Source organism: Alosa sapidissima, chromosome 9 (assembly GCF_018492685.1).
Source record: "Alosa sapidissima isolate fAloSap1 chromosome 9, fAloSap1.pri, whole genome shotgun sequence".
NCBI classification, from domain to species: domain Eukaryota; kingdom Metazoa; phylum Chordata; class Actinopteri; order Clupeiformes; family Clupeidae; genus Alosa; species Alosa sapidissima.
In genome coordinates this window covers 2,167,281-2,189,742 of record NC_055965.1, presented here as the reverse complement: position 1 = coordinate 2,189,742, position 22,462 = coordinate 2,167,281, and the positions used below count along the sequence as shown (strand labels likewise).

Sequence of the window (22,462 nt, the reverse complement as noted above, 5' to 3'; positions counted from 1 at the left end):
GTGACATAAAAACACAAATGGTTTCCCCTTGATATAAAGGCTGACATAACATAAGCTATGCTAGATGGGTACAAATCCAGACTGTCCTGGAAAATAAACAAAAACAAGATATAGGATGTATACAATGCAAATTCACCAGAAGTTGTTATTTAAGGGGTTATTTAAAAAAAAAAAAAATCTTCTGGGGGAGCATGCCCCCAGACCCAGACCTAACTAAGCTGAGTTACCAACCTTTTGAAGTGGGGGGCCCATTTCACATCTGTGCACAGCTGTGCCTTGGGGCTCATTTCACATCTGATAATCCGCCCATGTGTGCACACCTTTTGCTTTTGCTACATAGTGAGCAAGTTTTTAGCACTTATTTTAGTAAATGGTGCACTCATCTTAGTAATGCACTTACTTTATTTAATTCTACACACAAGCGAAACATTTTAGGGAGTACAAGCAAAACATTTTAGGGAGTTAGTGCCCCCCCCCCCCCCCCCAAATCTCACTCCAAGCTGAGCTCAAAACTTGAGAACCCTGCTCGTCAGGCTATCATTTGGTCAGACAATACCATTAATTACTGCACATGCTTATTAAATTTGGCATTTCTTTGAGTGATTTTTATGTAGCCTCTAGTGTATTTGTTGTGCTATGGTTGTATAAACTGTTGGATGCCTACAATTTCCTTTAGAATGAATAAAGTATCTATCTATCTATCTATCTATCTATCTATCTATCTATGTCCAGAATTTGCATGTTCTTCTGGATGAAGAATAGCCCCATGTCATCTCATTGACGTCAATTCAAGATTACACTTTGGGCCACTAAGCAAACTTCAACCCATGGTTGTGTTGCAAGGACGTTGCCTTTCGCACACTGTAATTGGCCCAAGCTGTTCACTCGTTATAGTGGGCGGAGCACCCATTGGTGCTATAAAGCCTATCCCGTTTGCTGAATGTGTCACTAACATTTTTAGCAGAATGTGTACTTGTGGTTGTCCGAATAGATAGCAGATGTTGCAATGGTGGATAAAATTCACCGACGTATTAATCCAAAACTTGATGCTAGATTCATGGAATGGCAATACGTGAGTAGCCTGTTACTTTACGTTCCGTTCTCTTAGCACTGAGCTGTTTCTGCAGGCTAGCCTAGCTTTGTAGGCTACATTCGAAAAAGCGATCGTAGACTTAATAGCCTGCGTCTGTACAAGGCTACACCGCAGTACGATAGCATTTACTTTGTTCTAGTCCTAAACCACTAAACTGAAACAATGTTTCTTTGTAGCCTATGTCGCAAAAGAGCAACAACAAAAAAAGCGCACCGAAAAAAAAAACAGTGACGTAGTTTGCCTGCGTCATTGTATGCGCTATGGCTCTGAGAGTCTGATACAGGCCTGCTCTACTGTGCATTAGGCCAAGTAGATTAACTCTAATCTATCTAAAGATGTGTCAGTGTGTCATTGTCAGTTCTACAAAAACGTCCTTGATTGTCTACGAAATAGCATGCCATTCTCATGAGATATGTCTGAGTAAAATGTAAAACAAACAAACCGTTTAATTAATTGGGGTGCCTGTCTCTCCTTTTTTGGTAGGTTAAGTTCTCTTGCGAAACATTTCACTACGCCTACCCTGTTATAGTGTAAAATGGCGTTTAGAAAATTTGCATTTTTAGCATTTATTCGTTTTAATATTGAGACTTTATAGCATCTGAAGTCCATAAATGTAATTATTTGAAAATTTGTTATGTGAGTTATATCTAACAGGATATTTTCAAAACAAACATAAACAATAGATGAGTGAATATATATAGTAGAATGCGTAGGTCTGTTTTTTTCCACCTTTTTAAACCAAAATACACAATGTATCTAATTATAACTGTTTTGTTCAGTGATAATGCCATCTCACCAGTCAAGGCTTCTGTCATTTTTTTTACCCAGTGAAGCCTTTCTTGCAGTCTGATCCACTGGCGTTGCTTACACTACCACAATAACCTTTGACTGTGTGGGCAGCGGGCATTATGGAGGACCTGGCTTCTCCCTCTGTCCTACCAGGACCATCTCATGTCCCATGCTGGAATCCCACGGGGCGTCAGATCCGGAAAACGGGCACGCACGACATCTTCCATGGAGTGAACCTGCGGCAGCTGCGTCGCCTGTTTCAGGCTGCAGGAGAACAGGACGCTGAGCAGCGGGCCAGGATGGTGTGGCGAGGAGACCGCGGAACGGACACAGGAGACATGGAAGAGGAGGATGTGCGGGCAGAGGTGGAAATTGGTTTAGCTCAGGCCCTGGTCGGGCTCAGGGTCCGTGCACGCACCAAAAGTGGCATAAGAGCAGAGGGTCACCGGGATGGAAACCGAAGGACTAGACCTTCATCAATACAACACAGGTTAGAGAGATGTTATGCCTGTTACTTGACCATTTTTTAAAATGTATTGTAAAAGTAACACTGTTCAGTTTTCTCAATGTTTCTCCCGGTCATTTGAGCTATGAAAGGCATCTCTGTTCAGAACAGTTTCACCTCACCTCACATGACTAGTCTCTAAACTATTATTTGATGTATTAAAAGATCATGTTTATCCATGGTCACTTTGGTTCCTTTTTATTAATTTGCTTCCAGGAGCGGGGATGCATCAAAGAAACAGCCTGAGGATGTTCTAGATGTAGACGCTGAGGTGGGATTTGGTGGAGTATTAGAGCCGGCAAGCAGCACTGAGGGGCCGGACATTGCACTGAGGGACACCGAGATGGTCGAGATCTCCAACCGTTTTGGCGCAAGAGAGAAGGATCCCCAGCGGCACCTTCACAGGATCCGACACTGAGATGGGATTACACCACAAACTGGGACAATCCGTGTAGCCCATTCTCCATCAGCCTCAACCCACACTACTGTACCCTTTGTTACGATAGCCAAGCTAATATGAATGATAGTAATGTAGGCACTGGCGACTGGAGGAACGGGATAGACTTTCTGTTTACTTGAACTGAGACACACTACTTCGCCTCATTCCTCACCATATAACTTACATTTTTGGGTGCCAATGTGGCCTAGCTAAGTTTTACTTCAATACTGAAACTGATCTATTAAACTTGAAACACACATACACACATGACTTGTTTAAGTTTTGTGAAACTCTTGCTGGTGTGTCAGTTGAGAGTTTCTCAGTATGGTGAGTGGGTGAGGAGCTCTGTGCTCTGAAGACGTATGAATGTGCAGTGTCCATAGGATCACATCACCCACATGACTGGGGGCCATAATTTCAATGATGGGCAAAGTGCAAAGTCTTAAGTCTAACTAAAGCTGTTTTAATAACTAGGCAAAATGCATGTGTGGTAGTTTAACATCATGGGCAAGACAAACAGTCAGCTCAATGCTCCCATATGCCACATGACTGCTTTTTCATGCACAACAACTTGCTGAGACTTTGCACTTTGCCCACCAAATAAATTAAGGTGTGATGTCTTTTTAGCCCCTCACACTAAGGAATATGTAATGCATGCAAAAATACATAAATGATTATGGACCTCATGAAATACTACTAATGCAAGTGATTATATGAAAAAAAAAAGCCAGTGATCAAGTACTGTTTGTTATAGTCATATAATTTTACATTAAATACATTACATACAAATTATACAGTGTGTTGTCACAATGTGGGTCAGTTTCAGGTGACGGCAAATACAGTTTGTATTAAAAAAATAAGGGGACAACCAATCTACCAGAAGGCCCTTCCATAACAGTACATCATTTCCTTTGAAATAGATAAGTACCCTACAATAGAAAACCATTTGGAATGCCATTTGGGGCAAGTCTGTATTTCCTCCTGCAGTCGGCAGTCTTTACCACAAGTCTGTTCCTTCCTAATCAGATGTGTAATGTGAGTAGAAAAGAGAGAACATGAAGACAGAGCGAGTGTGCACATCAGCAGTATCCCAAGAACCCCATTTTCCATTTGACAACCAGGCCAAGGTAACTACGGAGACCCATCTTGATGAGCATGCATCTATTCAGACAGATGGCGTGGAAATAAATGCAGCAGATCAACCTCCACATATACAGTGATCAATAAAGCACTAACAAGTCACAGGAATCATGCGGGTCCATTTCACCTTGTCTGAGTACAACAAGAATCAACGTCCTTCGCTGTTGCGTTTCTCCAGATGCCAGGTTTAGTATGGATTAGTCCAAAGATGACCGACAGTCTGACTGTTAAATTAATCTCTTTTTTTTTTTCAAGGCAAAACTTCCTTACAGCAGGATGGCCAGACAAAAACAAAGGAAGAAACAGAACAAAAGCAAGAGACAGAAAACAGGCCACCTTTCTCTCACTCCATTCTCTCACACTTCCTCCCCCTCTCCACCACCTCTTGCTTCATCACTCCGCTGTCCAATCTGTCCAGTCTTCCCTGGCGTGACAAGAGAAGGTGCTAGCAGAGGTATATGGCGTTGGCGCACGTCCTTGCCCACACTCACCACACGGCCTTCACCACCAGGTGAAGAACGGCCGCCTGCTCTGGAAACTCTGCGTGTAGGACTCACTGTTTGCACGCTGCGGGGCTCGGGCCGTCTCCACGATCACCGGAGGCATCTGGACCAGCTGCAGAGGAGTCTTCGCATCCTTCAGAGCTTGGGTCAGGTTGAGAATCTGCACCAATCCAAGAGTAGCAATGGTCAGACTAGTCCACATGGATGGCAGATGCTGATGTACATTCAAAGTCTGGCTCTGCTTTTTACACTCACCTGGCCTCTCATAACAGATACTTGCTTATGGAACTGTCCTCGGTCAAAACCGGGATCTTTCTGAAGAGGCAAAACAAAAAATATTATTAAATAAAAACACATTTGAATACATACTTAAATGTTGGATTGATATTTCATTTCAACGCTCACCTTAAATAGCTCGTATAGATCCTCTTCCAGGTCCTTGATGAAGTTTGGGTCAGACAGTTTAGGCAGAACGAGGTCTCTAATTTCTTGAGAGAAAGGCACTTTAGCCTGAGCCAACCATGCCCAGTAAAATGGATCTGTGGTTAAAATAAAAATAAAAATTAACACCAGTGTAAGTCCCAGTTCACTTGTATTGTAAAAGATAAATGCTTTAATATGTGAGGAGAAATGCTATGTTGACATAGTACACTGGTGAATAAGGGCTGAAATACAGTGTTTAGCTTACAAGCTCTCCAGGAGTCCGGATGTTTCAAAGGGAAAGCAAGGCCATTGTCTATGGCTGCCAACTTAATAATTGGATCCTTCACTACGACCCAATCAGTTTCCTGTAACAATATAAGAGGTTAAAATATTAGGAGAACCTTTGTGAAATACAAGAACGGAAACGCACGCAAGACGGAAGTAAGAGTCCCCACTACTGAAATAAGAGAAAAAGAAACAGCATTAAAGTGTTAGTCTTACCCGGTTGCCTGAGGTGTCCATGGGACAATCATATTTTATCAGCCAGTTGTCATTTCCTCTATCTGTTAAGAAACACAGCAGCTGAATCAAGAGAGCAAATCCCCATTCTCAAATCTAGAATGTCCACATTATTGCCTTAATTACCCGTGTTCCTGATGATGTAATCGAGAACCACCAGTCGCTCAAACTGGAGCTGCAGCTGACGGTTGGTGTTCTCTGGCAGAGGCTCGGCCTCAAAGCGCCGCAACCAAAAATCGGCATCCTTATATCCATCCACGAAGAGCTGGAAAGAGCCAACCTGCACAAGAGGGACAAGGTGAAGACACAGTCTTCATTTCATACCAGAGGCCCACACACTGTTATCTAGTTCTTTGCTGGGAGGAACTGTGACGCACATGCTTGTACCATCCATACCACATTAGGCTACGTTCAGACTTGGCATGTTTTTCGGACAAGAGACGTTGTGCAGACCGCTTTTTCAGTTTTAAAACAATCTGCCATCGTTTTTGTTCCAAAAAGCAGCCGGAAGCGCCTTAACCACAGGTCTCTGTTATTCACTTGTGATTGGTCAGCTGTCAAAAAACAGCTTGACTTAGGGCGTTTATCCGCTAGAAGTTGAACATTTCTCAACTTTAAAAACAGCTCTGAGTTGCAGAAAAAGACGCCCACGATCGCGTTTTAAAAGAAGCCGAGGACTTTTTTTTAAAACAACGTCTACTCCATTAGCCTGGCCCAGCCCACCTAGATCTTCTTTCAGGGAGATCTAGTCTGGAACACCATAGTTCATAACCGTTTCCCTCAGACAACAAAAAAGGTCAGGCCCATTATCGACGAAAGGGGAAGACAAAACCAAAACTTATTGTGATAAACAGAAGCAGCAACACCTGCAAACATAAAAAAATGCAGTTGGAAAAATGCAGAAATTTATTTACAGCAAAGGTAGACCCACATACATTGTTTCCTGACTGTTGGTGCTGTTTATTGTGTAAGTTTAGGTGAAGTAAGAAGTAACGTTAGGACTCTCTGATCAATGTGATTGAAATAATTGGTCCAGCCTTACCAAAGTTAGTGCCCGTTGTGATGCAAGTGTTGCAAACATTTCCCAATCGAGAGTTCCTCGACTCTACTCACTTTGTGAATGAGATTGGGTATTTCCAGGCTGCTACTCCATAGGATAACAATGTAAAATGGATGCCAGCTGAGAAAAATACGCCTAGTCTGAACGTACCATTAGGGTGCACGTGCCAAAGGGGACCTGGGCTCAAATCCGACCCACGATCATTTCCCATCCCACTCGCTCCCAGTCACTCTTCACTGTGCTATCTGAATAAAGGCAAAAAGCCCTAAAATACACTTTCAAAAGGAGCATTGTTGGAGCTTGAACTACAGTCAAAGATGAGCTCTGAGGAAGTCCATCATACACCATGTGACTGTGAGCAAATGATACTTACTAAAGTAATCTCCCTCAATGCTTTGTCAATGCAAAATTCCAATGTTGATTCTTTTCCCTTCACATGTTATGCAAATCAAAAATGAAACCATGAAGGGCATTCGTGCCTCTCTAATCTCCATTAACTGGCTGCCCATTCTGACCATCTGATTTCCTTCTGTGGAATTAGTTCTGTTTTTTTACAGACAAGGTTTCACTTCTAAAACCACAATTCTACAGTATGGCCATATCGACTTTTTTTAAAGGAAAAATGCTGTCAAACTTTCCCGAGGTGCAGAATTAATTTCTGATGTACTGTGTAAATATAAATCACAGAAATATATACACATAAGAAATATATACACATAGCTCAATTTCAAACTTTTCTCCATGCATTTGTGTACAGTGTAGTGTATAATAACAAGCTAAAGTAAAGGACTAAAGAAACTAAGTCTTGGGTGCCATGAAGTGGTTCCCACAGTCATTCAAACATCAGCTGACAATAAAGGCAACATGACATGTGGTTAATCTCAATCCAATGGTGCCTACCTTTGGAGGCAAGCCAATGCGGTGGAAGCGTTGTCCCACTTTGGGAACTTTCTCAAGAGCCAGGCGCTTTCCTCGAGACTTCACTCTGTCTATGGCATTATAATTGAACGTTTCACTCGCCAAGTAGACAACCTAGAGGAGAAGAAAAGTGATACTGACCATTTTAGATTTGAGGTCTTTCTGTAAAGTAACCGAAGTAATCTGTTGGTTCAGGAAAATCATGAATCCAGGGGGCTAGCAACCATGCAGCCTGAAACTAATTGAACTGTTGTAAATGCATGTTAATTGAAGTCATGTGGTTTAAGAATCCATACAACACTACACACTACAGGACAGAGATTCTAATCTAATGACTGACTGTCTGCCAGTGAATGCATGTTGATCTTACAGTGTGCAGTGTGACCTTTGCTTTGATGCAATAAACTGTTTATATTTGAGAGCTCCACTTGTGCTCCAGAGGTTGCAAGAAACAAGTGAGGGAGATCCCCGACCAGCCGATAAAATAAATATGCAAAAGATGTCCCTTCACACCGCATTTATTGATATTGCATACAAACAACAAGCCAAAGCATTTACAAACGCAAACACAAGGCAGCTTAATTGAATCATAAACAGTACGCTACCCTGACAAACAAGCTTGCCTGCCAGCTTCATAATTCAATTTTAGCTGGATGCTTTTTTGGGCAGAACCCGCTGCCCTGAGCAGGTATTTAATCCTTATTTGTCAAAATAAATCACATTCCATCAAAGCACCCATCCTGCTGTCCACAAATAGCTACCTTTGAATGAGCTGAGTTTACCACATCTAAACCTTTGATGCTCATGTTACCCTCTCACATCCCTGCACAACTTACTTTGGTCCGTGGCACGATGTTGAGCTCCAGTTTCTGGTCCACCAGACTGGCTCCTGCCTCTGAGAGGTAGCCCTGGTTGAGCACCAGACAGTCTCGGCCAAAGCAGCAAGGACAGCAGAGCTTCTGCAGCCATTTGGTCCATTTGGGGTTCAGCTGGCCATACGGTTCCTCATTCTTAGGCTTGAACACTCCAATGATTTTCTGCATGGGGTGGAGGGGGGTGGATAAGGTAGAGCTTTTTTTGAAGATGACAGCTTTTAAGAGTCTAAGTAGGACATATTGCCAAATCCTTCAGCATAATGGAAGAATGTAAATATATACGAAAAGCATTTTAAAGATGTGACCATGATTACAACTGTTGACGCAATCTTGCAAGGGGCAAATCTGTTTACAGAAGAACTGTGTGCATCTGTTATGTTGGGGGGGCTGTAAATGAAACATTCTACGAACTACACAGCCACTTGATGCAGCACATTTTATATTCTACCCAAGTTTAGCAGCTCTGGCCTGGTTTCATAGTTCAGCCACTTCTTAAAGCTGCCATTACAACACTGAGTGGACACATGACCATGTCATATTACTGTGTGGGTGACTATCCTGAGTGTGGCAGTATGCTGTTGCTTAATTAAGACGCACACAGACACACTCATGTTCAGTTACTCATACCAACTTTACTATCATGGGACAGCTTTTAAAACTGTAGCCCTACATTAATTAGTCATTTCACCTTGCGGTTCACACAAGCGCGTCCTAGACACATTGACTGTTCATCCACCATAGCCAGTGAATTTCAGCCAACTCATGGCAAAGGTCAAACTCTGGGTCAGAGATACTGCACCAAAACACACACATGTCGGAATGAAAAGGCGTTACCGTCACTTGATCTATCACAGACGACCTGCTGCCGCTCCTTCCGTGATGTTTCACAGGAAAAGTGGGCTACATAGCATCAGTGTTTATCTTAACATGACAATACAAAAAAAATCTCTGGGTCGTTGAGTCCCTAAGAAACAAACCACCCAAGGTTTCATTTCTGTGACGTTATCGAACCTGCCTACACTCGCATTAGTTGAAATCATTTGACCTGCCAGTTGCATATTAAAAGCAATTTGAAGGATGGCCAACGTTCGTTCAGTAATTGATGCCGCTAACGTTAAAATTTGACTTTTTTCCTGCGATGACACATCTGCTGGCTTACTGCATTTTAAAGCGGGGATAGACAAATTACAACAATATAATAATATTTCGAAACAAAACGTTAATTTGGATGTTTACATACTGTTCTGGTTGAGTATTGATCCAGTTATGGTGAGCACAAAAAAAAGGCTAACTTCATGTGACTTGCTTAAAACTTCCCTAGCTAACGTCCTCTTGTTAGCAGCATAGGCAGCTGGTTGACAAACACGGTGTTGCGCCACGGACATCAGCGATAACTGGACTATCAAGCCATACGAAACATCAGGATTATAATAACGAAAGTGTTTCTTTCTCTGAAATGTCTTACCCCATGCGAATCTTTTACGAAGTAACTCCCACTGGATCCTTGATAGATGCGCTCCGGGTAGATTCCCTCCTCAATAGCACGCTCTGCTTTCCTAATAATCTCCCGAAATTCTGGATCTTCGGGGAATTCATTTCTGTGTGGATCCCGTGGAGACCCTCCTCGGTCTCGATCCAAAAGTGGCTGCCGTTCACGGCTTCTTCCAGGACTCCCTGCCGGAATGCGCACGACGGAGCCCGGTGTTCCTCCAAATCCGCCTCGGGGACTCGTAGGCTCAGTGGGACAATAGCTAAAATCAGTTGAATCCCGTAAAGGGGACACCAGTGGGCTAGTCTCGTCCATTCCAGCGCAGGGAAGAAAAATAGAATGGCAGGGAAAAGGGGAAAGCAGTCCAGCGATTTCTGTAACACCACAATGATGCTTCTTTATGTATAAGAGCACAAATCTTCCACAAACAAGTCACCTGACAGTCAGCTTCCGGAAACTTGAAATGATTGCCTACTGATTAGACCAATCAGCTTTGTTACCCGAATAAGCGTCCAATAGATATGTTTTGATTGGCTGTTCTCGTAACGCCCACTCCATACACGTGATACAGCACAACACTTCTGTGCCATCGTTCATCGTTTCCCCCTGAAACAGGGATTGGATTAATTTTTGATAGTTTGCAAATCCTGCCGAGCTATTATTTGAGATGTTGACAATGCCACGTCTCTGAAGTCAGAATTCAAGGGTATTGATCACTCTGGTTATTGATCACTCTGCTTTGTCGTTTCAGTTGTTTGTGGTTGATTGGTTGTAGCTCAAAAGCACCTAAAATTGGGCTTGTTAAAGCTCAACTCAAGCCAACAGCGCCTTGGTCTTGAGTCAAGAACTGGCACGAAATCGGTGAAACGCTTCATCAAGGAGGCTAGTCTGAGGTGACAAATGCAGCTGGCTCTCAAAGCCTGGCCTACACTTATCTCAATTTGATGTTCCTCCTCGACAATCCCTATAGGGCCTATAGGCTATATTATGTTTCCCCCTATGATATGCAAGGATAACATTATTATTGTTATTATTAGCCTACATTAGTATGATTAGCATAATTATTGCCCTATATTCAGCATGCAATGCATAGGCATAATGTTTTTTTTCTCACTTTTATCCCATGTTTGGACTATTGGATATCGGCGTTTGTCAAATAATGAAAAGACATGGCTATATCTGCAACGGCTAGCCTAAACCCCGCATTGGCTACTTCCGAAAAATAACTAGTAGGCTATACGCACTACTTAGGCCTATGTCCCAAGCTATATTCCTATGAGATTAATATAATACTTTGTCCCAAAATACTACGCTGATGTGATGACTTAGACTTTAGAAATGAGTAACGTCATTAGCCTAGTTTCCATTAAAACGTTAAAAATAAATTAAAATAAAATCGATCATTTGCCGGAATTCGACAAAGTACAAAATAATGCGAAAGGTCAGTGCTTGTATTAGGCCTAAGTGATGTATTGCCCAAAATATAGCCTAATTCTGGGAGGACATAGCCCACATTTAACATTATAAATGCATGCATTTGTTATTGCTTAGCCTATAGACTGTCCTCACCTTGAACCAACTCTAAGAACAAGAACATATTACTCGTCTTTCTTTTTGCATTTAGAATTTGCGCATTTTCAGGATTAATGGAAACTATTGCTGGTGGTTAAAGTTGTGCGGCACGCACTCTTGGGAAATTCAAATTGACAGCGCGGCTAGAGTCGTCTTTGAGGCGGGTCGACATCGCCTCAGGGGAGTGGGAGGAGGGCAAGCACATGTTTGTTGTAGCAACATGAGAGCATACATTCTGACTTGAGCAGGGATTTCCATCAGATCACAGAGGTGAACTCTTCACACATTGTAGACTGATGAAAACAGAAAACATCTCCCAGATGGACGTCACCCCCTTATATAAGACTTGGAATGATGAAATGTCTCCCCAAAGCCTTTCACCTGCGAGATACTCTTCTTCACCTGTTTCTGATCTGACTCTACTTTTCTACAGTCTTCACTGCCAGGATACGTGAGTTTGTGCAATGCGGGTGTAAGCCTCTTATTCACATGTATATTTGGATCTGCAGGCTAATAATTGATAAAAGTCTCAATTGCAAGCCAATTCTTACTAAAATGTGATTCAGGGACATGGGCCCATTTTAATTTAATTAATTTGTTAATGCAGTAGGCTACATGGTAAAGTATTTGAAATAAACCCCCTTATTGTAAGTTTAACTGCCCAGTTGTCATATAATTTACACTTTATTGTTAATATTGTAACCAAAAGTTGATTCATATTTTGACTGCAAGTTAGGCTTGTACATCCTAATGTAATTAGAGGCTATGATGACAAGAGGAAAATATGCTTCAGAAAACTGTATAACAAGGGCATTAATTGCTAGCATACAAATACATTAATTTAATACAAATACATAATTTGAATTTATATTTCATAGACCTATGTCATTATTGTTGTTAAAGCCATTTTATAGCCTAGACTTTGGACCCAAGCTATATAATCAGAGATAGACATTTATAGCCAAAATACTACAGGCTAGCAAACCTAAAGCCTGAAATGTCATATTTGTCATTTCCAGGAATATTCCATGGAGACATCTTCAGCAGACGCCAGACTCGCATTCCCCCCCTGGAGCCCCGTACAAAAGACTGCTTCAGTTAGAGACGCCAACAGGTTTGGGCATGTTTTAGGATTAAACCACATTTTTGCATATAATGCACCCAGCTCAAAACATCACAAGTGCAGCAAAAAAAGGGGTGGCTAGGGTTTGACAGAAATATTTTTATATATTGTAAAAAAAACATTCAAAGCTTCGGATCCAGATATTTTTGTTGTCAAAAACAACATTGAGACTTACAAACATTATTTACTTCTCAATGTAGGACAGAAAGGAAAGTGATGCTCTACATGCTTTGCATTCATGTTGTTCATCTCATCTCTTTTATTTTTTTCTGATCATAAATATTCTGTGGAGGTTCAAAAGAAAACCAGGAAAGTGGTCCAGTGTTTGAATGAAAATTACCATCATTTTGACTGGGAGTTCAACCATCATGTTGTAATCAGCATCAAACTGGCCCCAGCCGTGGCGCAACTGGCTGGGGCACCTACACTGTACACTGGCGACCCGGGTTCGATTCCCGCCCCGTGGTCCTTTCCGGATACCACCCCAACTCTCTCTCCCACTCACTTCCTGTCATTCTCAAATGTCCTATCACATTAAAGGCATAAAAAGCCCCCAAAAAATATACATAAAAAAAAAAAAAAAAGTAATCAGCATCAAACTCAGTATCAGTCAGATTTGCAGTGATATTGTCAGGGTAGCACTGGTAACATGACAACAAAGGAGATTACATATTGAACCAAAACCAAGAGAGAGCACAACCAAGAGCAAACTTGCTGTGAAGAAGCAAAACCAAGAGAGCACAACCAAGAGCAAACTTGCTGTGCAGAAGCAAAACCAAGAGAGCACAACCAAGAGCAAACTTGCTGTGAAGAAGCAAAAATATCCATGCATGTTTTTTATCTGACACTGTGTTGCAAAAGGGTGCATTTCCTTGTCAACAAGGTTATAGTGAGATAAATCTGGCAAATCCAAAAATTAAAGCAACACAATCCGCCCATTGCTTTCACTGACTGCGTTTACATGCACGTCAGTATCCTAGGATTTTGAAGTATCCTAGTTTTGTGTTAACCCCCAATTTCAGAACCCCAGATAAGCCCTTATTGAGCCTGGTATTGATAAATCTGGTTTATGCTAGCTGGAGTATGCCAAAATAAACCGGGTTTCTGTGCCGTGTAGTCCTATAGGCTTCACCTTATTCCGGACAGTGGCTGGCTACCTATATGCATAGGACTTAATTGTTGGCATACTATTGATATTAATAAACAGGTTTCTCTTCATGTAACGGCATATTCCAAATATGAGCAAAACTGGGAAAAACCTCATAACCGGGATACCTACGTCCATGTTAACACAGTCACTGACAGTTCATACTAAGAATTAATTTGAATGTATCGCTATATGGACACAATGCTAGATGTTATTAAAATATCCTCTGTGACCTTTTCAAACACAGTTGCTTATCTTATCTTGTAATTAATCAGTGAATTTCTAAAAGCCTTCTTATTTCCAGTGAGGAACTCCACCAAAGATATTGAAAGCAGAGAGAGGTAAGAACATGAGTTAGTGAAAATCAAAGGGCATTCCACAGCATGACCACAATGTTTTAGTATACATTGCTTTCTCTCTTGTAGGTTTTCACCTGAATACTCAGCTCCGAAACTGGTAAGCATAAGTGACTTAAACTTCTATAATAAACAACCTTAAACTTTTCACATTGACCAAAGTCGATGGCATCAAAGACAACAAATGTGTCACAACTAATGAATGAATCCCTTTGCACAATCCAAATAGAAGAGAGTGCGTGTGAAGCTGTCATCACGTTTTCCAAAAACAGTGAATCAAGAGGTCAGTACTTTGGCCAAGGGGCAGCACGATACTTCACCAGCAGAGGTCACACTCTCCCAAGAGGAGGCAGGCACAGCGGAGCCAGCGAATGACATGGTAACATTACTTTAACTGATTAGCTGAAGTTAAAGGTGCTCCTTATGGGCCAAGTTACTCTGTTCTCTCTGTCCATGAGCACCGGTTTGTGATAACATTTCATTTAAACTCTGCAGGCATTGCTCTCCTTGGGCCGAGTCAGGTCCAAACACCATCCCAACCGGAGTCAGATTCTAGAATCACTGATAGGAAACCACCTTATAGGAGACTTTAGCAAGGTAGGTCAAGTGGGTCAAGTTCCAAATGGTCTTGTATTGGATTCATGTCAAGTAGTTTATTGGTATTCAGGAAATGTGATATAATCTGTTTCCTGACAAAGATTCAGTAAAAACTATGATTGTGTGTATATACTGTCTGTATGTCTTTTCTCAGATGCATGTTCTTCCCATTGAAGAAGTGGATCAAGATCTTCATTGTGTATCAGCCAATACAGTAAGAATGATCTCCTATACAGTGTAGATTATCATTTGAATGGTAAAAACACTACGAAGTGCAGTGTAAGATTTGCTCAAAATATCTTGACTATTCCTTCAGAATGTCTTGATTATTCATTTAGACAGACACTATGGAAACTTTAAAAAGAGGATTACACTAGTCACCTAAAAAGAAATACAAATATATATCATTTTTAAATAGTACAAGTAAATTCTTTCTAAAATGCAATGATTTAGTGCAGTATTTATTTTTGCAACCCATCTCATCTTCCTGTCCACTAGGTGGCTTCACTATTGAATGGAGAGTTCGAGTCAACAGTGGAGGATTTCCTCATCATTGATTGCCGCTACCCTTATGAATATCTAGGAGGTCACATTAAGGTAGAATTACTGTATTGCACTTGAAAGACATTGAGAGACAGGTACATATTTTGTTAAGTCATTTAAGCTATAACATGTAGAGACCATATATGTTGTTCAGTAGTGCCATATGGTACATAGAGAGTATGAAAGTGTGTCTTATAAGGATCTGCTGAGTGTTAACAGTTTAAAATAGTGGCAACAATTATGCATTTCCATTGCATTTTGAGTCATTACAAAGAGTAACTCTATGTTGGCTTATTTTTTCATGTATATCCCAAATCCCCATGGCTGTTTGGTAGGGTGCGGTGAACCTCCACACAGAAGCTCAGGTCCAGAAGGCTTTTCATCATGGCCTCACCCTTGGTCAGTTCTGCTGTCCGGCAGAGGAACAGAACTCCAGCTCTCCAGAGACAGGCCCAGGACCTCTATCACCTTTGCAGAGCAAGTCACCAAGGAAGCTTTTGATATTTCACTGTGAATTGTCTTCAGAGAGGGGACCACGGCTGTGAGAACATCATTTTCTCTTATTACTGCATGCAGTGCCTCAGAGATGTCTTCAATGGTTTTAGAGATTTCAGATGTATATTTGAAAACATGGCTATGGGAAAACTGTCATAGTAATACACAAGTGTCTTGTGCCTTAGATGTAAATACTTGAGAAAACTGGACCGGAATCTACACTCATGTGTATATCCTCATCTCTACCATCCTGAGGTGTATCTCTTACGTGGAGGCTACAAACAGTTCTTCTCATGCTTTCCGGTATGACAGCATGAATAACCACACAACTTAATTGACTTGTTTTGTCTTTCATCAATTTTGTGTCATTTCATTTTCCCAACATGGTTTGACCTGCACCCGCAGTGTGACTGGTTGTTTTGTATTCAATAGGACTTTTGTGAGCCGAAGGGGTATGTGCCAATGCGTCATCGGGACTTCAGAGAGCAACTCAAAGGATTTAGACAGAAGAAGAAAACAGCTAGACGACGTCAAAACTTTTAATCTTACCTACAACACCCAAAACAAGAACTGATGAAACAACTTATGTCTGGCTGAACAGTTGTTGGCTGTAAACAGAGACTATGGGTTAAAAAATTAAGGATTTAAAGAGTCTTAGTCTGCAAATTTTCTAACCTCTTAATAAAACTGTTGTTACTGCTCTAGTGTTTGTCTGTGTGTGCCTACGTGTGTGCGCGTGCCGCGCGTGTGCTCTACTCATAGTGTGCAGAGGACAAATATAATAGGGCAACAAAAAACGCAGTGGCCTAGGCCCATTCACAGAAAAAAGTGCATAAATCGAAAGATAAAAATATTTGAATACACAATGTTGGCCATTGGGTGACAATCCACCTTGTCACCGAAGGTCATATGGCGATCGCCCTGCTGATGTGCGGAAATAAGCATTGGCTGGTTCAAGTGTTAGAATCCTGATTGGTTTAGATGGTCAGGAAGCGCTGTCTCGCGACATAACAGACATTGCGAACGGGCACATCTGCGACCGTGCGGTCGGACATCCCTGTGGAAACCAAACCCGTCAGCATCATAACCTGATCCACGGGTGGCCAGACTGTGTCGCACTGAGCTGTCGCGCATATTTTCGACACATTTCAAGAGGAACGCCGTGTTCTTCAGTTGCCGGAAATACTGCGAAGCAAGAAAACCTTCAAGGATGGCCGCTTACAAGCTGGTGTTAATTCGTCATGGTGAGAGCTGCTGGAACCAGGAAAACCGCTTCTGCGGCTGGTTTGATGCCGACTTAAGTGACACGGGAGTCCAGGAGGCCCAGCGAGGTGGTCTCGCCTTGAAAGGTGATGGTCCCTAAAAATTGCATCCATGATCCATTTGGCTTTGGATTAAGCACACCTCAGCCTGGATGAGAATGTAGTTACGCAAGAACCAGGTAGCTGTGTAGGCTACAACGACTGCGGTATGCCTCTTAAGCGGTTCAATTATGTCATGATGAGAAAATGTTTATGTAAAATGTGTTGTTGCAACGTAGGCATAAGAAACACACTGTTTTGCGAAGATAGGCTTAAGATTTGTTAGATTACTTGGCAAGAGCAGATCTGTCTTCAACATTCCTAGTGACACACCCATAGTCATTAATATGAGGCCATCATAGGCCTAGTTCTGCAGGTTGATTTGTAACCTCTGAAATTCCTTTCATCCTCTATATCCATAGAGTCCGGCTATGAATTTGACATATGCTACACTTCAGTTCTGAAGCGGGCAATTAGAACCCTGTGGTTGGTTCTGGAACAGATTGACCAGATGTGGCTACCAGTGCACCGGACCTGGCGCCTGAATGAACGACACTATGGTGGTCTAACTGGGTTAAACAAAGCTGAGACAGCTGCTAAGCATGGTGAGGCCCAAGTGAAGATCTGGAGACGTTCATTTGACATTCCCCCTCCACCCATGGATGCGGATCATGACTTCTACACCAACATCAGCAAGGTGAACCACATGGAAGAGGGCATTACAACTCTACTGCTAAAGTTATTCCATCTATATGAATTGGTTTCATGCAAGCCTCATAATTATGTTACAACATATGTTACAACACATTTTGTGTTGAAGATGTTTAAATGAAATCTGTCTTGGGACCCTGTTATTTACCTTAATACAGAATGTTCATGAACTCTGTTTTTGTAGGACCGTCGTTACGCTGACCTAACAGATGACCAGCTACCTTCCTGTGAGAGCCTGAAGGACACAATTGCGAGGGCCCTGCCATTCTGGAATGAAGAAATTGTCCCACAAATCAAAGAGGGCAAAAGGGTGCTGATTGCTGCTCATGGCAACAGTCTGAGGGGCATTGTCAAACACTTGGAGGGTAAGTATCCTGAACAAGTTTGTCATTGCACCAACTGGTATAGTTGTAATCTAAAATTAGGCCTACATGGACAATCAGGTTTTCTCACCCCATCTGAATAGGTTTAAGTTACTGAACACTTATTTTTATTCGATATCAGTGAAAACTAGACACTAAAAAGAGTAACACGTAACATGATTTATCACACTAATTACAGTCTGTATGTATGACTGTGAATTTGCATCTGTATTCTGCCTTTTTTATAGGGATGTCAGATGAAGACATCATGGAGCTGAACTTACCCACTGGGATCCCCATCCTGTATGAGCTGGACAAGAACCTGAAGCCTGTCAAGCCCATGCAGTTCCTGGGAGACGAAGAGACAGTGCAAAAAGCCATGGCGGCTGTGGCAGCACAAGGCAAGGCCAAGAAATAGAGGGGAAAGAAAAAAGATGGCAAAATGTTAGTGTTATGGTGAAACAACAATCCCTCTGGAAACATTCATGCAAGATAATCCAAACATAGTCTACACACTGCTAATTCACCTCCTAACTCGTAGCCTGTCACTTATTGACCACACAAGCCATAGTCTAGGCTACATTTTAAATAAGAGGTGCATGGTATTATGTCTAGTGATTTCAAACAATAAGCCTATATTGTAAATGTAAGCCAGACAACTATCACAAATGACAGTACTTCAAATGTATGTTTGTAAAGATTCAGAATTAAATTAAATTGATGCTTCCAAATAGCCTGGCTAGCGCCACCACTTCTCAAAGAGACGTGGTCTGGGAACCAAACGTTCATTTTCTCGTATTTGAAAAAAATGCCCAGATCCGTTTATTGGGTGCCACGGATGTCTATCAAATGCGTCTGCGCATAGCTCGTCATCGTCTTGCTTTCCCACCTGTTCTGTGATTGGTTCCCTATCTCAGGCGAAAATTTGCTCCATTGTCTACAGGCTGCCTTAGCAGCGTGAATCAAATCGTGTGCAAGGCAGCATGGGAACACCCAGGCTAGCTTCCAAATATGTGATGCTCGTATGTCTTTGTGACAATAAGCAGGCAATACTCTACCAGGCAAGGACATTGCTGTTTAAAAAAAAAAAAGCAAACATGTGCTTTCACTTTCCAGCCCCAAGTATATGACTGAATTGAAAAGATAATGTGAAAAGAAGTGCGTTGGAAGCTTAATCCTGTCTATGCTGCATTCCACTGTTTAGAACACCTTCTTTAACTTGTGTCATGATATGTTTGTCATTAATGAGAAGACATAATGCTGTACAATTAAAATAAAAGTAAAATCTTGATTATAAAAAATATCCTCATTTTGTCCTAATGAACTGTGTACTTTCAACATTTCACTGATGCAGCAGTGTTTCAGCAAATGTTTACTCTTCTGCGAAGATTTGTTTGAAACATATTTTCGACGTAGCCATCATATTTATAGCGGATTAAGCATTCTTAATACCTTGTTTACATTTGTAAGTAGGGCCTAGTGTGTAGGCTTGAGGTAGCCTTTGCACGTAGCATGCCTCAACAAATATGGCGTATGGGGACTGTTAAAACGTCATAGATTGAGTAACCAATTACAGGAAACCAAGGCCTCCTGTATTCAGCCAATTGACGATGACTCGTGTCTGCTTGAAAACATGTCGCCGATGAAGCTGTGTGTTCCAGGTAAGTGCGCTTAAAATACTCAAACTTGAACCAATTTGCGTTATTTTGACAGAACTAACGCAAGCAAGTTTCAATGAGCGATCTAACTTTTGTCTGAGAAATAAATAGTGTTGTTTAATGAGTTTCTGTGTATCCTAAACTGGACTTGCCTGGAGTCAGAACGTGGATTGAGCATGCTTCAGTAGCAGCACACGAGTAGGCTGTGATGATACAAATTTGGCACGTTTTCTATGCATGTGGTGTATGCATGGAGTGTTCGGCTGTATTAGTTTGACAGATAGTTAAGGAAAATAGTGGTTTACTCATTCTCGTTTACTACTTGTTATCGAAAGAGCTAGTTTGTTGAGCCCTGCCCACTGCCTTGGGCGTGAACACAGTTCCAAACATTCCTTCATGAAACGTTTTGATGCACCTTGGCATATAATTCAGCTAATGTCTCCAGGCGAATATCAGTGTCAACTGGGAAACCAGCGAATTCGTAGTTATAGCCTATTATATTGGGCATTGTGGATCAGCTGACTGTATATATTTGTATTACATGGCTACTTTTTGTAAACTAGCAGATGTTATCTTTTTTTCTGCCTGACGTGCTTTGATTTAGAACATGCCGATCGAAGTAGCCTATGTTGCTGATTTAATATTTCAGGTGAGAGGCTTTGCAGCACGGAAGATTGCATACCTGGAACGGGCACGTACCTTAGACATGGATATATCTTCGCCTCTCTTGCGGGCTACGTGCTGAGAAAAAACGAAGGAGAGGAGGTGGGTGTGTGTGTGAACTTCAAAAATGAAAGTGTAAAATATTGCGCAACTGCAGGGATTAGTGGTTCTCCTGAAAGGTCAGGGATTATGTTTTCTCTCGCGCAATGTAGTAAGATTGCATTGTTTCCAGGCCGCGGCACGATTGTGACCTGCGAGGTATGGGAGTTTTGCAAAACATTTGATTAACTTGATGTGATCTTTTCAGCTACCCGTAATCTCTGTTGTAAAGGAGACAGAGACGCAGTTATTACCCGATGTTGGCGCTATAGTAACCTGCAAGGTGAGAATGATGTCATTTGCACAGGCTATCACACATCCAGGTCCTCACACAACAAACACAAACTGTATTGCAAAAGCTATATTTTAAGACTATTCGCGCATCATATTGTTTACACTGTACTCCTGCTCTCTGTATAGGTGACCAGTATCAATCCCAGGTTTGCTAAGGTTCACATCCTCTACGTTGGTTCCACCCCACTGAAGGACCGGTTCAGAGGGACCATAAGGTATCTTGAACACACATTGATAGATAGGCAATTTCATTGTATTTGTTTTTGTCTGTAATAAAATGTCTGGTTCTCATAATTTAGTTAATTGTTGGCTTTTGTCTTTCTGACTTAAACACTACTTTTTTTTTTCTTAAAAGGAAAGAAGATGTAAGAGCAACAGAAAAAGACAAGGTGAGACAGACATGAGCACAATTTCTACATGAATTCCTTTATATTCCTTTTGATGCCTGGCATATTTGACCTGTTGTATTATTCAAGACAATCTTATTTAATAACATCTTCATTCTGCTTCAGGTTGAAACCTATAAATGCTTTCGACCTGGTGATATCGTCCTTGCAAAAGTGGTATCCTTCCAATAAATGTCAGTGTTCCGTATATAACATGAAGTTTAGTATAAAGTGAGTGTGCAGCCTTTCTTCTCTAAAGTGGGATCTGAGTGCCACGAGGACCAGGTCAGTTTTCTCTGTACAGATGAAGATTTGTTACATTTGTCCATTGTAGGATTATTATACCAGTTCTAAACCTTGACCTCAGTATTAGATCTCCCTTGGTGATGTGCAGTCCAATTATCTCTTGACAACAGCAGAAAATGAGCTCGGTGTTGTGGTGGCCCACAGTGAAGCAGGTGAGAACACAGAGAAATTATTTGTCACAAATTAGAAGAACTGGAAAACCGGTATAGACGTGTTGATTTTTCACAATCTACGTTTAAAAAATCATATTAATCAGCTAGGTGTGCATGTGACTCAAATTAAGTTTTAAAGTACCACACACACATACATTTTTATTGTGCCCACCCAACATTTTAGCTTCCATAACACCCCAGCACCCATTTGAAAATAATACTAACTATACAAGGCTTTTGGTGTCCTGCCACAAACTCTTAACAAAATAGTTTTCTCAAGGCAAAGCTTTTCACAACAGCGTTCATCTACTCAGGTGCTCAGATGGTGCCTGTCAGCTGGTGTGAGATGCAGTGTCCGCGCACCCATGCAAAGGAGTTCCGCAAGGTGGCGCGGGTGCAGCCGGAGTACCTCCAGGCGTAAGCAGAGCCGACGCGCCCTCCTGCTCCCCAGGAACACACAGCTTCCCTCATCAACAGCAGAAATGCAACGCAGCAACAGCACCAACCATGAGCCACAAGTTTGAAGGGTTCCACGCATCAGACCTGGTGCTTTCAAACAAAACGAGTACAGTGTTCTTTTGGTATGATAAAAGAACAAACATGAAGACTTCCAGCTGCAGAACAGCAACCAGAAGTTCGAGGAAAAGACGTTTTCAAGTGACCGGTCAACATGGCGGCAAAGTTTTCTTGTTTTAACCTCGAGCACGATCTAGAGATTGGGAACACTTCTTTCCATCATTTTATTTCTTAACTTTTCCTTTTCATTCTTTTTTTACTATTTCAGAGCTATTCTTTTCTATGTATATCCTAAGAGTGCATGTACTCTTTGGTAACAAATAAATTGATGTCCCAACATGGCAAAGTTCAATCCCAAGGATGATGTTGTGGTGCTTGGTGGAAATACACTAAATGAAATGGTGTGTGAAAGAATTTGTAGTTGAAAA

The 22,462-nt window shown here is 41.6% G+C and overlaps 5 protein-coding genes across 11 annotated transcripts; 4 read left to right on the top strand and 1 right to left on the bottom strand.

Annotated features, from left to right (window-relative positions):
- The first annotated feature begins 914 nt into the window (after positions 1-914).
- Positions 915-3,089, top strand: avpi1 (arginine vasopressin induced 1). Of its 2 annotated transcripts, none has more exons than XM_042103930.1 (3): positions 915-1,072; positions 1,994-2,372; positions 2,604-3,089. In XM_042103930.1, the coding sequence occupies exons 1-3, from the start codon at positions 1,063-1,065 to the stop codon at positions 2,803-2,805; spliced, it is 591 nt and encodes a 196-aa protein (XP_041959864.1). In that variant the 5' UTR covers positions 915-1,062; the 3' UTR covers positions 2,806-3,089. The 2 variants fall into 2 exon arrangements, with proteins under 2 accessions (XP_041959864.1, XP_041959865.1); XM_042103931.1 differs by having other exon boundaries at positions 918-1,072; positions 1,922-2,372.
- Positions 3,090-3,565: 476 nt separating this feature from the next.
- Positions 3,566-10,211, bottom strand: pi4k2a (phosphatidylinositol 4-kinase type 2 alpha). The gene is made up of 9 exons (XM_042103875.1): positions 9,730-10,211; positions 8,226-8,426; positions 7,372-7,503; positions 5,538-5,691; positions 5,394-5,455; positions 5,158-5,257; positions 4,875-5,008; positions 4,725-4,784; positions 3,566-4,629 (listed from the first exon to the last, which is right to left on the bottom strand). The coding sequence occupies exons 1-9, from the start codon at positions 10,066-10,068 to the stop codon at positions 4,468-4,470; spliced, it is 1,344 nt and encodes a 447-aa protein (XP_041959809.1). The 5' UTR covers positions 10,069-10,211; the 3' UTR covers positions 3,566-4,467.
- Positions 9,521-16,492, top strand: cdc25d (cell division cycle 25 homolog d). Of its 6 annotated transcripts, none has more exons than XM_042103903.1 (12): positions 9,521-9,533; positions 11,618-11,776; positions 12,345-12,439; positions 13,900-13,936; positions 14,021-14,051; positions 14,181-14,330; positions 14,447-14,548; positions 14,703-14,762; positions 15,047-15,145; positions 15,427-15,632; positions 15,772-15,889; positions 16,019-16,492. In XM_042103903.1, the coding sequence occupies exons 2-12, from the start codon at positions 11,622-11,624 to the stop codon at positions 16,127-16,129; spliced, it is 1,164 nt and encodes a 387-aa protein (XP_041959837.1). In that variant the 5' UTR covers positions 9,521-9,533; positions 11,618-11,621; the 3' UTR covers positions 16,130-16,492. The 6 variants fall into 6 exon arrangements, with proteins under 6 accessions (XP_041959837.1, XP_041959836.1, XP_041959835.1 ...); XM_042103902.1 differs by lacking the exon at positions 9,521-9,533 and adding an exon at positions 10,316-10,459; XM_042103901.1 differs by lacking the exon at positions 9,521-9,533 and adding an exon at positions 10,316-10,646.
- Positions 16,493-16,613: 121 nt separating this feature from the next.
- Positions 16,614-18,693, top strand: pgam1b (phosphoglycerate mutase 1b). The gene is made up of 4 exons (XM_042103924.1): positions 16,614-16,935; positions 17,310-17,584; positions 17,783-17,963; positions 18,209-18,693. The coding sequence occupies exons 1-4, from the start codon at positions 16,797-16,799 to the stop codon at positions 18,376-18,378; spliced, it is 765 nt and encodes a 254-aa protein (XP_041959858.1). The 5' UTR covers positions 16,614-16,796; the 3' UTR covers positions 18,379-18,693.
- Positions 18,694-19,486: 793 nt separating this feature from the next.
- Positions 19,487-22,386, top strand: exosc1 (exosome component 1). The gene is made up of 8 exons (XM_042103932.1): positions 19,487-19,621; positions 20,268-20,383; positions 20,589-20,663; positions 20,801-20,889; positions 21,030-21,063; positions 21,187-21,237; positions 21,434-21,518; positions 21,833-22,386. The coding sequence occupies exons 1-8, from the start codon at positions 19,594-19,596 to the stop codon at positions 21,937-21,939; spliced, it is 585 nt and encodes a 194-aa protein (XP_041959866.1). The 5' UTR covers positions 19,487-19,593; the 3' UTR covers positions 21,940-22,386.
- The last annotated feature ends 76 nt before the right edge of the window (positions 22,387-22,462 follow it).

What these genes read in the sequence shown, in the direction of transcription:
- avpi1 (XM_042103930.1), top strand. An exon ending in CCTTCATCAATACAACACAG is followed by an intron (nt 2,373 to 2,603) that starts GTTAGAGAGATG and finishes ATTTGCTTCCAG; the next exon opens with GAGCGGGGATGCATCAAAGA.
- pi4k2a (XM_042103875.1), bottom strand. Translation starts at nt 10,068, where the DNA reads ATGGACGAGACTAGCCCACTGGTGTCCCCTTTACGGGATTCAACTGAT. An exon ending in TCGTAAAAGATTCGCATGGG is followed by an intron (nt 8,427 to 9,729) that starts GTAAGACATTTC and finishes CACCCCATGCAG; the next exon opens with AAAATCATTGGAGTGTTCAA. An exon ending in GCATTGGCTTGCCTCCAAAG is followed by an intron (nt 5,692 to 7,371) that starts GTAGGCACCATT and finishes CCTCTTGTGCAG; the next exon opens with GTTGGCTCTTTCCAGCTCTT.
- cdc25d (XM_042103903.1), top strand. Translation starts at nt 11,622, where the DNA reads ATGAAAACAGAAAACATCTCCCAGATGGACGTCACCCCCTTATATAAG. An exon ending in TCAGTTAGAGACGCCAACAG is followed by an intron (nt 12,440 to 13,899) that starts GTTTGGGCATGT and finishes TCTTATTTCCAG; the next exon opens with TGAGGAACTCCACCAAAGAT. An exon ending in GATATTGAAAGCAGAGAGAG is followed by an intron (nt 13,937 to 14,020) that starts GTAAGAACATGA and finishes TCTCTCTTGTAG; the next exon opens with GTTTTCACCTGAATACTCAG.
- pgam1b (XM_042103924.1), top strand. Translation starts at nt 16,797, where the DNA reads ATGGCCGCTTACAAGCTGGTGTTAATTCGTCATGGTGAGAGCTGCTGG. An exon ending in AGGTGGTCTCGCCTTGAAAG is followed by an intron (nt 16,936 to 17,309) that starts GTGATGGTCCCT and finishes CTATATCCATAG; the next exon opens with AGTCCGGCTATGAATTTGAC. An exon ending in CATTGTCAAACACTTGGAGG is followed by an intron (nt 17,964 to 18,208) that starts GTAAGTATCCTG and finishes CCTTTTTTATAG; the next exon opens with GGATGTCAGATGAAGACATC.
- exosc1 (XM_042103932.1), top strand. Translation starts at nt 19,594, where the DNA reads ATGTCGCCGATGAAGCTGTGTGTTCCAG. An exon ending in CGGTTCAGAGGGACCATAAG is followed by an intron (nt 20,890 to 21,029) that starts GTATCTTGAACA and finishes TTTTCTTAAAAG; the next exon opens with GAAAGAAGATGTAAGAGCAA. An exon ending in GAGCAACAGAAAAAGACAAG is followed by an intron (nt 21,064 to 21,186) that starts GTGAGACAGACA and finishes ATTCTGCTTCAG; the next exon opens with GTTGAAACCTATAAATGCTT.